The 17,805-nt window shown below is 46.1% G+C and overlaps 1 protein-coding gene across 4 annotated transcripts in view; it reads left to right on the top strand.

Annotated features, from left to right (window-relative positions):
- Positions 1-17,805, top strand: part of LOC139277917 (intermembrane lipid transfer protein VPS13B-like) — a 1,209,249-nt gene that overhangs the window by 718,806 nt on the left and 472,638 nt on the right. For all 4 annotated transcript variants that reach the window (XM_070896555.1, XM_070896554.1, XM_070896561.1 and 1 more), the window contains exon 24: positions 11,815-12,035. In XM_070896555.1, the coding sequence (XP_070752656.1) occupies positions 11,815-12,035 (221 nt within the window). The remainder of the gene's footprint in view (positions 1-11,814; positions 12,036-17,805) is intronic.

Below are 17,805 nucleotides of genomic sequence, written 5' to 3'. Positions count from 1 at the left end.
ACTGAGCCCTGCGGCTCCACTAGTCACTGCCTGCCATTCTGAAAAGGACCCATTTATCCCGACTCTCTGCTTCCTGTCTGCCAACCAGTTCTCTATCCACGTCAGTACATTACCCCCAATACCATGCGCTTTCATTTTGCATACCAATCTCTTGTGCGGGACCTTGTCAAAAGCCTTTTGAAAGTCAAATACATCACATCCACTGGTTCTCCCTTGTCCACTCTGCTAGTTACATCCTCAAAAAATTCCAGAAGATTTGTCAAGCATGCTTTCCCTTTCAGAAATCCATGCTGACTTGGTCCGATCCTGTCACTGCTTTCCAAATGCGCTGCTATTTCATTCTTAATGATTGATTCCAACATTTTCCCCACTACTGATGTCAGGCTAACCGGTCTATAATTACCCGTTTTCTCTCTCCCTCCTTTTTTAAAAAAAGTGGTGTTACATTAGCTACCCTCCAGTCCATAGGAACTGATCCCCTAGTACATTCGGAAGGTTATTTGTGTCTTCCTTCGTGAAGACAGAACCGAAGTATTTGTTCAATTAGTCTACCATTTCTTTGTTCCCCATTATAAACTCACCTGAATCCAACTGCAAGGGACCTACGTTTGTCTTCACTAATCTTTTTCTCTCCACATATTTATAGAAGCTTTTGCAGTCAGTTTTTATGTTCCTTGCAAGCTTCCTCTCGCATTCTATTTTCCCCCTCTTAATTAAACCCTTAGTCCTCCTCTGTTGAATTCTAAATTTCTCCCAGTCCTCAGGTTTGTTGCTTTTTCTAGCCAATTTATATGCCTCTTCCTTGGTTTTAACACTTATCCTTAATTTCCCTTGTTAGCAGCGGTTGAGCCACCTTCCCCGTTTTATTTTTACTCCAGAAGGGATGTACAATTGCTGAAGTTCATCCATGTGATCTTTAAATGTTTGCCATTGCTTATCCACCGTCAACCCTTTAAGTATCCTTTGCCAATCTATTCGAGCCAATTCACCTCTCATACCGTCAAAGTTACCTTTCCTTAAGTTCAGGATCCTAGTTTCCGAATTACCTGTGTCACTCTCCGTCTTAATAAAGAATTCTACCATATTATGGTCACTCTTCCCCAAGGGGCCTCGCACAACAAGATTGCCATTTAATCCCTTCTCATTACACATCATCCAGTCTAGGATGGCTAGCTCTCTAGTTGGTTCCTCGACATATTGGTCTAGAAAACCATCCCTAATACACTCCAGGAAATCCTCCTCCACCGCATTGCTACCAGTTTGGTTAGCCCAATCAATATGTAGATTAAAGTCGCCCATGATAACTGCTGTACCTTTATTGCACACATCCCTAATTTCTTGTTTGATGCTGTCTGTCCCCAACCTCACTACTACTGTTTGCTGGTCTGTACACAACTCCCACTAGCGTTTTCTGTCCTTTGGTATTCCGTAGCTCCACCCATACCGATTCCACATCATCCAGGCTAATGTCCCTCCTTACTGTTGCATTAATTTTCTCTTTAACCAGCAATGCCACCCCGCCTCCTTTTCTTCTCTGCCTATCCTTCCTAAATGTTGAATACACCTGGATGTTGAGTTCCCAGACTTGGTCACCCTGGAGCCATGTCTCCGTGATGCCAATTACATCATATCCGTTAACTGCTGTCTGCGCAGTTAATTCGTCCACCTTATTCCGAATGCTCCTCACATTGAGGCACAGAGCCTTCAGGCTTGTCTTTTGAACATACTTTGCCCCTTTAGAATTTTGCTGTAATGTGGCCTTTTTTGTTTTTTGCCTTGGGTTTCTCTGCCCTCCACTTTTACTATTTTCCTTTCTATCTTTTGCTTCTGCCTCCATTCGATTTCCCTCTGTCTCCCTGCATTGGTTCCCATCCCCCTGCCATGTTAGTTTAACTCCTCCCCAACAGCATTGGCAAACACTCCCTCGAGGTTCTGGTCCTGCCCAGGTGCAGACTGTCCGGTTCGTACTGGTCCCACCTCCCCCAGAACCAGTTCCAGTGTCCCAGGAATTTGAATCCCTCCCTTTTGCACCACTCCTCAAACTACTAAGGAGGTGATACTCAGTAAGATAATGGGACCTTACAAAGGCCTTTGATACTGTCAACCGCGAGGGTCTATGGAGCGTCCTCCTCCGTTTCGGATGCCCCCAAAAGTTTGTCAACATCCTTCGCCTGCTCCACGGCGACATGCAGGCCGTGATCCTTTCCAACGGATCCATTACAGACCCAATCCACGTCCGGACCGGGGTCAAACAGGGTTGAGTCAGCGCTCCAACCCTCTTCTCAATCTTCCTCGCTGCCATGCTCCACCTCGCAGTCAACAAGCTCCCTGCAGGAGTGAAACAAAACTACAGAATCAGTGGGAAGCTGTTTAACCTACGCCGCCTCCAGGCCAGGTCCAAGATCACCCTAACCTCTGTCGTTGAGCTACAGTACGCGGCCGACTCCTGCGTCTGCGCACATTCTGAAGCTGAACTCCAGTATATAGTCAATGTATTTACTGATGCATATGAAAGCATAGACCTTATGCTAAACATCCGTAAGACAAAGATCCTCCACCTGCCTGTCCTTGCCGCATAGCACTACTCCCCAGGCTTCAAGATCCACGACGCGGCCCTCGACAACTGTGGCCATGACTTTCATCAATTTTTTCGGATTAAGTTTTTTCTGGCGTAAGTTTAAAAAATGCCATTTCCGCCCCCCCCCCCCCACCTCCAAATTTGCTCCAGAGTACAGGTACGATTTTTTTTTAGGTCAGTTTTTTTTTTCAAAAGGGGGCGTTCCCAGACACTTATGCCAGTTTTGGCCATTTATGCCCCTTTGGCCAGCAAAAACTTACTCCAAATCTACTTTGGTCAGCGTATGTGGGCAGCTCTGGAAAAACCTTGCGGGCAGTGAAGAAAAAGCAATGCACATTTGGCAGACATTAGGGCAGGGATAGGGGAGGGAAGGGAACTGGAGTGGACCTCAAGAACCAAGCACCAAACATTGCAAAGGAAAGCTCAAACAATTAAAAAATACTAATAAAAATGTAAAAATGAAGTTAATCCTACCGGAGAAATACGAGCTGCTGTCCGAGATGTCGCCGGTGGGTGGGGGGTAGCCAGAGAGAGAGAGATGCTGGTATACAAAATACTCTTTCTCCCCCCTTCCCCCCCCCCCCCCCACACCTGCCCCATACACTCTTTCTCTCCTCCTCCCCCCCCCCGGCAACTCTCCTCCTCTCCCCTCCTCGCCCCCTCCCAAAAAAAACATTCCTGCTCCCCGCCCAATACACTCTTTCTCTCCCCCCCCCCCCACCCCCATCTCTCCTCCTCTCCCCTCCCTCTTCCCACCCCAAAACTCTCCTCTTCCCCCCCCCCCCCCTCCCCAATCAAAACTCTCAAGCACACACAACCACTCAATAAGAAATGGAATTGAAGTGCTACCTCGCCCGGGAACAGAAGAACATAAGAGCATACATCTGAATTAGGAACAGGAGTAGGCCATCTGGCCCCTTGAGCCTGCTCCGTCATTCAACAAGATTATGGCTGATCTGGCCGTGGACTCAGCTCCACTTACCCGCCCGCTCCCCATAACCCTTAATTGCCTTATTGGTTAAAAATCTATCTATCTGTGACTTGAATGAGCTAACCTTAACTGCTTCCTTGGGCAGAGAATTCCACAGATTCCACACCCCTCTGGGAGAAGAAATTCCTTCTCAACTCGGTCTTAAATTGGCTCCCCCGTATTTTGAGGCTGTGCCCCCTAGTTCTAGTCTCCCCAATCAGTGGAAACAACCTCTCTGCCTCTATCTTGTCTATTCCTTTCATTATTTTAAATGTTTCTATAAGATCACCTCTCATCCTTCTGAACTCCAACGAGTAAAGACCCAGTCTACTCAATCTATCATCATAAGGTAACCCCCTCATCTCCGGAATCAGCATAGTGAATCGTCTCTGTACCCCCTCCAAAGCTAGTATATCCTTCCTTAAGTAAGGTGACCAAAACGGCACGCAGTACTCCAGGTGCGGTCTCACCAATACCCTGTACAGTTGCAGCAGGACCTCCCTGCTTTTGTACTCCATTCCTCTCGCAATGAAGGCCAACATTCCATTTGCCTTCCTGATTACCTGCTGCACCTGCAACTAACTTTTTGGGATTCATGCACAAGGACCCCCAGGTCCCTCTGCACCGCAGCATGTTGTAATTTCTCCCCATTCAAATAATATTCCTTTTTACTGTTTTTTTTTTCCCCAAGGTGGATGACCTCACACTTTCCGACATTGTATTCCATCTGCCAAACCTTAGCCTATTCGCTTAACCTATCTAAATCTCTTTGCAGCCTCTCTGTGTCCTCTACACAACCCGCTTTCCCACTAATTTTTGTGTCATCTGCAAATTTTGTTACACTACACTCTGTCCCCTCTTCCAGGTCATCTATGTATATTGTAAACAGTTGTGGTCCCAGCACCGATCCCTGTGGCATACCACTAACCACCGATTTCCAACCCGAAAAGGACCCATTTATCCCGACTCTCTGCTTTCTGTTAGCCAGCCAATTCTCGATCCATGCTAATACATTTCCTCTGACTCCGCGTACCTTTATCTTCTGCAGTAACCTTTTGTGGGCACCTTATCGAATGCCTTTTGGAAATCTAAATACACCACATCCATCGGTACACCTCTCTCCACCATGCTCGGGTCCTGCTCACAGTCCACAGGACGCGCTGGGAGGGCAGGAGCATGCGCGCAGCTCTCACTGAGCATGCACGCAGATGCCGGCAGTGCTTTCTGCGCTGATCTGTTGCTCCGCCCCCTCCCCTTCAATTGCACACCACGCTACGACTCCGGGGACTCTGAAGAGTGGCCAGGATGGGGCCCCTTTTTTTTGGCGCCCTTTCCAGCGCGCAAAGTTGCCGCGCTTCAGGTCAGCGTGCTGAAGAAACGGCCTGGGCAATGTTAGGCCAATAATGTTCTATTATGAATCTGTATCCATCGCCCTATCAGGCAGCACATTCCAAATCCTTAACAACCGTTGCGTAAAAAAGTTTTTTCTCATGTAACCTCTGGTTGTTTTGCCAATCACCCTATATCTGTGTCCCCTCAGTTTCTCTTTATTCAATCTATCTGAACCCTTTATGACTTTAAACACTAACAAATCTCCACTTAACCTTCTGTGCTCTACGGAGAAGAACCCCAGCTTATCCAATCTCTTCAACCCTGTAAATCTCATCTGCACCCTCTCCAAAGCTTTCATATCTTTCCTGAAGTGTGATACCTAGAATTGGACACAAAATGCACAGAGAGACCTGGGGGATATGTGTGCATAAATCGTTGAAGGTCACAGGGCCAGTTGTGAAAACAGTTAAAAAGGATTATGGGATCCTGGGCTTCAAAAGTTGGAAATTATGATGAACATGTAAAAAGCACTGGTTCGGCCTTAACTGCAGTATTGTATCCAATTCTGGGCACCGCACTTTAGGAAGGATGTGAAGGCCTTGGAGAATGTGCAGAAAAGATTTACAAGAATGATTCCAGGAATGAGGGACTTCAGTTACGTTGGTAGACTAGAGAAGCTGGGGTGGTTCTCCTTGGAGCAGAGAAGATTGAGAGGAGATTTGATAGAGGTGTTCAAAATCATGAGGGGTCTGGACAGGGTAGACAGAGAAAAACTGCCCCCATTGGCGGAAGGGTCGAGAATCAGAGGACACAGATTTAAGGTGATTGGCAAAAGAACCAAAGGCAACGTAAGAAAAAACATTTTTGCACAGTGAGTGGTGAAGATCTAGAATGTACTGCCGAAAGGGTGGTGGAGGAAGACTCAATTTTATCTTTTAAAAGGGAGTTGGATAAGTATCTGAAGGAAAACAAATTACAGGGCTACGGGGAAAGGGCGGGGGATTGGGACTGGCTGAGAGTCGGCACGGGCTCGACAGGCTGAATGGCGTTCTTCCGTGCTGTAACCATTCTATGATTGTATGATTCTATAATATTCCAGCTGGGGCGGAACTCGTGTTTTATATAGGTTTAGCATAACTTCTTGGCTTCCCTAACTTCTCGGAATTTAGGGTGCAGAAGATTTTTGAGCTGAAGGGTGCAGAATAAAGTCTTAACTAACGGCACACGCGCGAGGTACACCATTCCAGCAAGATCTGGTCCATCACATTTGTTAAATATAATATTTTAAAAATTGTGTTTTCTTAGTTCAATCAAAGCATTTTGAAATGTGTATTTAGCTTGCCATGTATAATAGGTGATATAAATGTTGAACTTATGAGAAAAAATATCTTTAATGGCTCCCAAAGGCCTTTCCTTCTGGTATTACTAAAGACAGGCAAAATGCCATTTAATTAACATGTCCAAGATTATTGATAGATATCATGCTTTATTCCCCAAATAATTTTGTGATTTAATTATTGTGCTATGTTGGAAATTAATTGCAGATTACAAATTTAATTGGCCCCGAAACAAAGAAATGTGAAATAATACCCAAGAGATGTTTGATAAAAACAAATGTGCTAATGTCCAACCTTACCACACCATAAAAGTAATCTGCTGGAATTTGTGCAGCAGTTGTGGTTACTGAAGACTGCTGCATGAACAAGGCTATATACGTATAATACCGTGCTTTACATTGTCTCCTTTATTCCGTCTTCTAAAGGTTGTGTAACTGTCGGGAGTCTCCACCTATTACTTCTGTGTTTCACAATCATTTCTTGTCATAAATATACTAACATAGAAACTTATACGATTCTGAGGGGGATTGACAGGGTTGATGCTGTGCGAGGTTGTTTCCCCTGGCTGGAGAGTCTAGAACTCGGGAGCATAGACTCAGGAGAAGGGGTCGACCATTCGAGACTGAGATGAGGAGAAATTTCTTCACTCAGAGGGTTGTGAATCTTTGGAAATCTCTACCCCAGAGGGCTGTGGATGCTGAGCCGTTGAGTATATTAAAGAATGAGTTAGATAAATTTTTGGACTCATGGAGAATCGAGGAACTTTGGGGATCGGGCGGGGAAGTGGAGTTGAGGTCGAAGATCAGCCATCATCTTATTGAATGGCGGAGCAGGCTCGAGGGACCGCATGGCTTACTCCTGCTCCTATTTCTTATGTTATGTTCTAGGAGTCGGCCATTCAGCCCCTCGAGCCTGATGAACCATTCAGTTAGATCATGGTCTATCTATCTTAATTGCATTTACCCACCTTGGTTCCATCTCTCTTGATACTCTTGCCTAACTAAAATCTATTAATCTCAGTCTTGAAATTGTCATTTGACCCCCCCCCAGTTTAAACAACTTTTGGGGGGGGGGTAAAGACAGTTCCAGATTTTCCTCATACATACACCTTTTAGCAGGGTCACTGGAGAGTGGTCAAGCATGGGGGGGTCTCGTTGATTTTTACTGCCCACCTGTTCTATCATTACTGAGGCTAATTGAAAAACCGTTACTGCTGCTCATACTGGCCAGCAAATCAGGAGGAGGAACATTGGCTTCCTTTACCACAACCCCCTTTATCTATAGAGCTGCTTACACAGAGACCAATTGCACTTGTTCATTAAACCTCTAGTTGGGAGTTGATTCAGCAGAGACCAGGAATTTTCCTGGTCTCTATCTCTAAGTACTACACCACATGTAGCGTTTATCATATGATCTCCATCACTCCTATTTTTGCCAAACTCCATTAGATCCACACAGTTAAGAATTTGATTCTCCGTACCCCTCCTAATTTCTCTCTTTCTGCCTCAATATCCATTTTCCTTGTACCTATTTTTTTTTTAAGTGCCTTGGAATGTTTCTTTACATTATATAATTGCTAGTTGTTGTATAATTGCTAGATGCTATATAATTGCTCGTCAGGTTGCTGATTGCAGTGTGAGCAGGCAAGCAGGAGGGGCGAAGGAGTGGCAAGAGTTTGTCGACTGGGGCCCAGGAGAGGTGTGAGTCTGAGGCCCAGAAGAGGTGAGGGCCCCAGACTCACGCCTCTCCTGTGCAACGTGTGCAACGGTCACCACACGTTTAAAAAATCCACGCATCGGTATCTATGATGATGATCGTTCAAGAATGTGCCTCTCTCGGCCTTGAATATATTCAATGACCCAGACTCCACAGCTCTCTGGGGTAGAGAATTCCAAAGATTCACGACCCTCAGAGAAGAAATTATGCCTCCTAGTTCTAGATTCCCCCACGAGGGGAAACATCCTCTCAGCATCTACCCTGAAAAGGGATTTATGGCTGGAGGAGACAAGAGAGCGATAAGGCCATGGAAGGAATAACAACTCAGTTATCAGTCATAGGCAGGTGTTCGAAGCGAGGATGACTTGCTTCCAAGCCAAAAAGGGATGAGTTCACAGGTGTTTCAATGAAGGACCTAATATTCCAGGTCCCGAACTAAATCTTGAACACCAGCCACCACACGGGCTTGACAGAGCTAGGTCTTGGTCCAGTGGCAAGGATTAACCAAGACGGCTGGAGACCAGCTCTGCTGCATGGACCGAGTGCGCACATATATCACAGTGTGGGCTGGCCTGTGCTGCCCCTGGGCCCCTGGCCCCCTGGCCCCAAACTCATGCCTCTCCTGGGCCCCAATCACGTCCCTCTGCAATCTCTCGCCGCTCCTGCTCATGCTCCAATCACCTGGATCTTGGTGACGTCCCTCTTCGTTGCTCTCCTGCTCCAGCACGTGCTGCTCCCTGGAGTGGTATGCCGCCACGCTGTTGCTTCCGCTCCCCGGCCTGCTCCGATGGTGCTCGCAGGCCGGGGGCCGCTCAGCCTACGGGCAATTTCAGGTTTTTCCCCTGCATTAGAATTTCTGTCATTGTAGAGCAATTTTGTGATGCCCCCTCCTGAACCTTCGGGGAGTCGAGGGTTATGGGGAATAAGCAGGAAAGTGGAGTTGAGGCCAAGATTGGAACAGCCTTGATCTTATTGAATAGCAGAGCAGGCTCAGGGAGCCATATGGCCTACTCCTGCTCCTATTTCTTATGTTTGTATGTTATGTTCACCGTCTACTGCCCCAACACCAGCCTTATTGCTATTCCTTTCTCCACCATTGGTGGCTGTTCCTTGAGCTGCTATGCGTCCACCTTTTAGGAACTTCCCGGTTCAGCTTCTCTGCCTTGTCACCTTCCACTCTGCATTTAAAAGCCTCCCAAGGAGCCTCCTCTTTGATTTGTGCTTTTGCCTCTTCTTATCCTTGTCCCGATGTCCACTTATTGTCTGCTGTGCTGCAGAGTGCTCCGAGACACCTGTCTTCACCTGAAATGGGCAATAGAGACATAATTGATCACACTTGACATCCAGTGAACTGTTGGGGCACTTATTCTTCCCTATAATAAAATATAATGCTTTCTCTGTAATTTCCAAGTCATGTTTGTGTTGTTAACAATCCCTTTATCCAAGCTGGACGGAGTATCCTGATACTGCCTAATGTATTGTCGTACAAAAATGCTCTTCTGGCTGCCGTCCCATCCTTCACACTATGAAAACATCAGCTTATCTAAGGCTTTGCTGCCTGTAACATATCCATCACCAAATCCTGCTCGCACCCCTCCAATTCTTGCTGATCTAAATTGGTTCCGGTCCCACCTGACTCCAATTTAAAATTCTCTTCTCGTTTACATTTCCCCAGGGTTTAGCCCTCCCCAAATCTCTTTCTTTGCCTCCGGCCTCTTGTGCATCCCTCCTCCCTTTGCCCCAATGCAAGCAACTGTGCCTAGAGTCGCCGAAAACTGTGCTCTGGAATCCCTTCCCTAAACGACTCTGCCTCTTGCCTCCCTCTTTTAGTTTGACCCTCTTCAAACAATATATCTTCGACAAAGGTTTTGGCCACCTCTCGTCATATTTCCTTCTTTGGCTTGCCATCCATTTTTTTCTTAAAAGTCTCTGAAGCACTTGGGATGTCTTTCTATGTTAAAGGTGCTATATAAGTGCAAGTTGGTGTTGTTGTTGTTCCTCCCTCCTTGGTTTCAATGTAATGACTGCAGTTCGACTCTTCCTACCTTAAATTAGTGAAATTTCCGTAAACATCATGCTGGATGTAGTCAAACCCATTCAGTCCTTTGACTGCTTTGTTTCTAACTGATGCTTTAACTTGTAAAACAAATGCAGTGTGGTGCATTTTGTCCGTATTAGGAACATTGTGGGATTTTTAAGCACTTCGTGAAATCTCAGATGTGTTCATAGATAATAGTAGCTCCTTTAATTAAATTATTACCTACATTTAAAAAATCTTCCAACATTACAATTGTGACGACAGCCAATGAATTACTTTTTGAAGTGTAAAGTGCTTTGGGATTTCCTGAAGTCATGAAAGGTGCTATACAAATGCAAGTCTTCTTCCCTTCCCCTCCCTTCCTTCCCTCCCTTCCCTTCCCTTCCCTCCCTTCCCTTCCCTTCCCTTCCTTCCCTTCCTCCCTCTCCTCCCCACTCTCTCTCCCCTTCCTCCCCTCCCCTTCCTTCCCTCCCCCCCTCCCCTCCCTCCCTTCCTCCCCTCCCTCCCTTCCTCCCCTCCCTCCCTTCCTCCCCTCCCCTTCCCCTCCCTCCCTTCTTCCCCTCCCTCCCTTCTTCCCCTCCCTCCCTTCTTCCCCTCCCTCCCTTCTTCCCCTCCCTCCCTTCTTCCCCTCCCTCCCTTCTTCCCCTCTCTCCCCTCTCTCCCCTCTCTCCCCTCCCTTCTCCCCTCTCTCCCCTCCCTTCTCCCCTCTCTCCCCTCCCTCCCTTCTCCCCCTCTCTCCCCTCCCTCCCTTCTCCCCCTCTCTCCCCTCCCTCCCTTCTCCCCCTCTCTCCCCTCCCTCCCTTCTCCCCCTCTCTCCCCTCCCTCCCTTCTCCCCCTCTCTCCCCTCCCTCCCTTCTCCCCCTCTCTCCCCTCCCTCCCTTCTCCCCCTCTCTCCCCTCCCTCCCTTCTCCCCCTCTCTCTCCTCCCTCCCTTCTCCCCTTCTCCCCCTCTCTCCCCTCCCTCCCTTCTCCCCCTCTCTCCCATCCCTCCCTTCTCCCCCTCTCTCCCCTCCCTTCCTCCCTCCTCCAACCCCCCCCCCTCACTTCCTCCCTTTCCTTCCTTCCTCTCCTCCCCTCCCTTCCTTGGGATGTTTCACTATGTTAAAGGCGCTATATAAATACCTGTACAGTTGTTGTTACTACTTTCTTCCTCCTCTTCTTCCTTTTCCTTCCTTCTCCTCCATCTTCCTTCTTCTTTCTTCCCTTACAGAGAATTGTATCATGGCACAGCACATTGCAAGAGCAGGCTGTTACACCATGAAGCACGAGAACATGGTTTGGGACCTGTGCTTCCCCCACATACTCATTTTCATATCTGGTCTCCCACTTTGGAGAGGCATCAGGTGGAGCACAGGTGCTCAGCTACAAAATCAGGAAGGGAAATGTGAGGGAGTTGTTTCCTGGTGCACGATCAGACCTTCTTCCAGCTGGTTTCGTACCACCATTGTCGCCGGTCTGGAAATATACTGCTTCTCACAGGATTGCCAAGAATAAGCTGCACGAAAAAATGAGAAATCTTAAAAGATGAGAGTGTGCCACTTATTTTAGAGGAAAGTAACACATGCATCTCAGAATCATACAGCAATGAAGAAGGCCATTCGGCCCATTGTGTCTGTGCCAGCTCTTTGAAAGAGCTATTCAAAGAGCTGGCAATATTCGGAATAGCAAATGTTTATCTTGTACACTTTGTCTGTGATCTGTGCTGTTAAAGCTGCATTTTAAATGATATCTGTCTGCTATGCATTATTGTGGAAATAATCTGGTAAGTATGAGGCGGCGTGGGGAACACTTCTTGAAATGATTACTTAATAGATCAACATCTTTTTTTCCCTCTTATTTCTCAGGTGATGCTTTCCCCTGGACTATCAGCCTCGGCCAGTTCAGCGTGTATACTCTGCTCGGACAGCTGAAGGCATGTAACCTCGTGGAACCCTTGGGCTGTACGTCGACTCTGGCCGTCACTTCGCACAGGCTGCAAGCCTGTGGCCCCGAAACCAGACATTCATTTGTCGTCTGTCTCCACGTGGACCTGGAGTCTCTGGAGATAAAATGCTCGAACCCTCAGGTTGGTGTTGGTGCAGCTAATTGATTTATTGTGGGGAAAATGAGAAACGACTGGCTTTAAGTTAATTTGTCCTGTACTTTTATAGGAGAATCCTTCTTCCATTAAACATCTTAGCTCTCTCTATTGAGTTTGGTGACCAAGATCGGGGAGAAAGATTAGTTGACCGCTTTGATGTGCTCTCAAGTTTTTTTTGTAATTTAGACTCTTCCAAAAAAAATTTAGTAACTGCAGTCTAAAGTGCATCTTAAAACTGATGGAGTAAAATCAGTTGCAGATGTGCAGTTTCAAAAAGTATTATGTAGCAGAATTAATGTGCAGCAGCTTTGAAAGTGTCCACTGGAGCTGCTTGTTCAAGAGTTTATCAAAACTTCACACAATATGTTTATAGATGTGGGCTGCAACATTAAAGAGATTTCAGATTTAAATAATGTGGACTTAAGTTCTCATTAATCGAGCGCATTCCAGACAGTGGTGGAAATCTTCTGCCAAACCTGAAATTCTTTGTTATCTCCAAAAAAAAATCCCTTTGCATTGATTTTAATTGTAAAAATCTGAGGACACTATGTTGCATTCTGCCACAAGACACACTAAATAATGGAGTGTTTTAGACTGTTTCCGAGATTAGTGGAACGTATTGAAAATTATTTTTGAACACTTTCGATCATTTCCTTTGTTGCAAATTTGCTGTGTAAAATAAATGCAAGGGATTTTAATTTTATTCGGCTATATTTTCAGAACTCATAAGCATATTTTAAATTCTGAATCTTTTGCCATTAGAATCTCGGGTGATGTAATTAATTAAAACGGCATTCTTGTTTTTTTTACATGTTACATGACATGATAAAAAACAAAATCTGAGGCATCTTTTAACATGAAGAACAACCGTGCATCAAATCTGATGTCGCACAGTTCTCTCTTCCAAGACCCTGACAGCGTTTAAAAACTTGGCTAACCTCTAAATGTTAATTTTGTAATTGAAAATGTATCTGCACTCGATTGTAGCATCACAGTACTCTTACCAAGTCAACTTTAAATAACTTTGGATTTTCATCTGTCCCTGAAGCTTCTACTAATTCAAGGGAATTTGCACAGTTTCAGCACTAAATGGTTCACTTAACTGCTCATATTACGGAAGCTTTTGGTAAAATAGAGTACATTGAAAGTTTGCTGTCTTGCTGTGCTCAGTATATCTAGTCAAATTACTCGTTCAGTTCCCATTGTGTATGTCGGAATGCTCAAAGCTGGTGATGATCAAGTTTAGTAGCTATGGGGTCAAGTTTCGGGCTGCGCCTAGAACGGTGCAGCCCCGCGACCCACGCCTGATTTCCGCACTCAAAACTGTGCCGAAAACTTACCTCGGTATTCTCCACTCCCTCGGGTCGATCCAGGCCTTTGGCGCTGCGCAGCACGAGCTGTGGGGAGGCGGAGCCAGCTCCCTGCGCTGAAAACAGTGCCGGGACCTCTGCACATGCGCGCTACAGTGTGCGCACATGTGCAGTAGCTCCAGGCGCCCGAAACTGTGTGGGAAGGGCCCGAAGCACGACACCCCTAGCCCTGGCCGAATGGGCTCACTGGGGTGGCGAAGATCGGACCTCCCTCCTCGGGTTCCTGCTCTGGCTGTGGCTCCGGCTCCCCCCCCCCCCCCCCCCCCCGTTCAGCTCATGCTCCCTCTGGCTCTCTCACGCCTCCAACCCCCGCCAGCTCCCGCTCCGCTGCCATCCGCTGCCATCCGCCCCCCCCCCCCCCCGCCACCCATCCAGCTCCCGCTCCGCTGCCATCCGCTCCCCCTGCTCCCGCTCTGTTACCATCTGCTCTCCCAGCTCCCGCTCCGCTGCCTGCCGCTTCCCCCCAGCTCCCGCTCCGCTCCGGTTCCCCCCTCCCCCCCCCCACCCCCTTCAGGTCCGGTCTGCTCCTTCTTCCTTCGGTGGGGCCTGCCCACCTGGCAGCTTGCTGGGGGCGGGCCCCACCCGAAGTCAGCCCGGCTTCTTCTCGTCGGCCTGGCCCGTTCAGTTCCCTCCCTCTCCTCTCCCTCTCCCCTCCCTCCCTCTCCTCCTCCCCTCCCTCCCTCTCCTCCTCCCCTCCCTCCCTCTCCTCCTCTCCTCCTCCCCTCCCTCCCTCTCCTCCTCTCCTCCTCCCCTCCCTCCCTCTCCTCTTCCCCTCTCTCCCTCTCCCTCCCCTCCCTCCCTCTCCTCCTCCCCTCCCTCCCTCTCCTCCTCCCCTCCCTCCCTCTCCTCCTCTCCTCCTCCCCTCCCTCCCTCTCCTCTTCCCCTCTCTCCCTCCCCTCCCTCTCCCCTCCCTCCCTCCCTGTCCCCTCCCTCCCTCCCTCCCCTCTCCCCCTCCTTCCCGCCACTCTCCTCTCCCTCCCTCCCCCTCCCCCTACCCCCCCCCCCTCGCTGTCAGAAACACATAGACACTGACAGACAGAAAGAGAGAGAGAGAGACACTGCGGGGGGGGCCCGTCCCGTCCCAGCACGCTGTTGGAGGGCTCCCCGGTGCTGCCGTCGGTGAGTAGAAATGTAATTTTTTTATTTATTGATTTAAAAAAAATTTTAATTTTTAATTTTTTCTGATTGATTTATTGGTTGGTTGATTGAATTATTTATCACGTATTATTGATGATGGCTCTTTATTTGTAAAAGTGATGTGTTTCATGTTTGTAAACTTCTCTCCACCACCCCCTCCCATCTCTCTTCCTCACACCTGATTTTCTAAGTGTAGACAAGGTTTTTCTGAGCATACAAAAATCTATACTTACTCCATTCTAAGTTAGTTTGGAATAAGTTTTCACTGCCTAAACTTTCAAAACAGGCGTAAGTGGACGGACACGCCTCCTTTTGAAAAAAAAAAATCTGTTCCAAAATGAAACTGTTCTAACTGACATGACTGGAGCAAACTAAATGCCGAGAATTGCAATTTCTAGGATACTCCATTCTAAATCAGTTACTCTTTTTAAAAAAAAAAACAGGAGCAACTCAAGCCGAAACTTGACCCCTATGTTTCTTTTGGATTGAGTGTCAAATAGGAAGTTGCCCAATAAAATGGCAATTTTTTGGAAAAATAACTGTGAGTTTAATGGCGCATGCCATTATTAGTGTGTAAATAACTTAGCAATTTGTGGCGAGGAAGGGATACCTGGTGAGTTGTAAATTGCCACAAGCTGCTGGCCTGCCATTAGCCTCATGAAAACGGGATTTCGCCTTCATTCTTTGCGTGAGTTTCAAGAAATTGCTGCATTTGTGCACTCGTTACGAATTAAACTCACTGCAGAAAGCTAAGTCAGGTATTTTACAGCATAAGGACCCTTTTACTGACGAGATTTATGTTCCTGCAATGTCACTCAACCGCTCCAATCCAGAAAGGGAACAATTGAAAGGGAAAAATTGGAGTCTCATTCCTGCAGGTAGTAAATTGTTTTTGTTTTTTTTGAGATTTTTAAAATTTTATACAAAAAAAAATGTGTTTTTACTTTTCCCTTTCTGTCACTTATTTTCTCTCTCTGAATCCAAGCTTTCTTTCACTGTCTTTATTTATCTTTCTGAACCTAATTTGATTCTAATTCATCCTATTTATGTATCTGATTTTCCTGTTTCTTTCTCAATCCTTAAATCTAATTCGTTAAGGAGATCGACCTCCGGTCCTGTCATTCACTAAATAATAATAATAACTTTTATTTATATAGCACCTTAATGTAGTAAAACTAAGGTCACAGATGCCCCATTTACCTCACATTTCCAGCAATTTCTGGTGCAAAAAACTCTTCCATCTGAAGGGTGGGGAAAACATTTAACCAACGGGGCACGTCACGAGATGCCCAGCACCAGGAAATTCTGGGCCTACGTTTCACCATTCGGGGTGATTCAGGACCACTCCATGCTGCTCGCCCGAGCGATGGAAAGCTTCCTTTGCTTTTTTCAGTTTTCAGTAAAATGATTTCGAACAATCTCATTGCAGTGAAGGTCAATCTATAGTACAGACCCAATTTGGAGAATTAATTTGGATAATCTTTCTTCCCCTCCCCTCTCGCTCCCTCTCTCTTCCCTCACCCCCCCACCCTCCCTCTATTTTTCAATGACAACTATGGAGGCTTCAAAGAATGAGGACAACCAATACCTATATATTTAATGGAAAGTGGTCAGGGTAAACATAACAATGATTTTTTTCAATTAAATTTGCCAGATTTGACACTGACCTTTCACCTGTCCAGGCTGTGTTAGAACGCTTTAGTACATCCCTTAATTTAATCACCCAACCGTTGGCGGCCTTAACCACTGGAATTCCCTCCCTAAACCTCTGCGTCTCTCTACCTCTCTCACCTTCTTTAAGACGCTCCTTAAAACCTACCTTTTTGACCAAGCTTTGGGTCATCTGCCCCGTATCTCCATATGTGACTCGGGTGTTAAATTTTGTTTGATAATCACTTTTGTGAAGCGCCTTTGGACGTTTTACTATGTTAAAGGTGCGATATAAATACAAGTTGTTGTTGTTGATGATGATGAAATAACGCAGTGAGGTAACCAGGATGCGATACAGAAAGTAAGAAAAAAATCACACTAGTGTAGCAGAGGGGATGCTGTTCTGATGCTGGGATCAAGGCACATTGTCAGGGCACTTCATGGTGCATAAACTTAGTGACCAAAAAAGAAAAGTATTCCATTTTTCCAGCACTGGTGAATGCAAAACTTTGCCAAAGAAACAGTAATTTAAGTAGCTGGATAACAAATAAAAGGGAGTATGTAAATAAGTGCGGCAACACTGATTCCCCAACCCATGCAACCCTCCCCTTGTTTTCACGTGGGAAACATATAACTTTTTTAACACCAATCTTCAATCGGTCATAATTATAAAGCATTAAAGCTAAAAAAAAAAATAAATCCCTTGTGAATAATGTTAATTGAAGAAACACTCCAAATGCAAGATTTGACCAAGATGTCTGCTTGATAACTATTGATGCCTGACAGAGCTTTGAGCTCAGCATCATGTTTCTTTGTGACTGGAGCCAACATGGGGTACGATCTGTGAACAGTTTTCATTTACTGGAAAATACTCTCACATCGTAATGTTGCGTTCCATTCATCTACACGATAGTTGAATTAGGATGTTGTAGACACTGTATTAAGCACCTTGTTATTTCATATGTTCAAGGCATGATAATTCCGGCGTAGAACTACTTAATGTGAAACAGCTCCCACTGTATTGCCTCGAAGATCTATCCAAGCCTGTGAGATTGCATTCTGTTGATTGCAGAAAACAGTGGACCAATACAGTGTTGTATATTCTATACATACTGCTGCATCTTCTATTAGTCCGAGAAATAAGCTTGGTATACTCCAGTTCTTCTGGATCTTGGAACCCAATAAAAGATGGTGCACATGTGTAGTGATGCTCTGGAATTTTGGAGCTAAACTAAAGCAATCCAATTGTGTATGATCACTCTAGTGGACCAACAGAAATTTTAATGCCTCTCACTTGTTAACAAAGCATTAAAGCCTTGTGCAATGTATTTGCTTCATGGGTTCTTCGCTTAAGAATTCATAGCAACACATTGCTATGAAGAACTAGTTGGTTTATTAACAAATCTACACATTACCAGTTCATCCACTAGGTTAACAACTGCATACCTCATCGTGGATGATCTAGACTCAATTGACTGGGGTTTTGAGTCTTGTGAACATCACATGACTGGCTAAGCCACTCACAATGCAACAGCTCTACAACTATTTTAATATAGCCAAGTGCCCTCTTATTAAAGGGGCACAGGACAAATTAACAA

This window comes from Pristiophorus japonicus, chromosome 1, assembly GCF_044704955.1.
Source record: "Pristiophorus japonicus isolate sPriJap1 chromosome 1, sPriJap1.hap1, whole genome shotgun sequence".
Taxonomy (NCBI): Eukaryota; Metazoa; Chordata; class Chondrichthyes; family Pristiophoridae; genus Pristiophorus; species Pristiophorus japonicus.
This window is presented reverse-complemented; position numbering and strand designations above follow the sequence as displayed.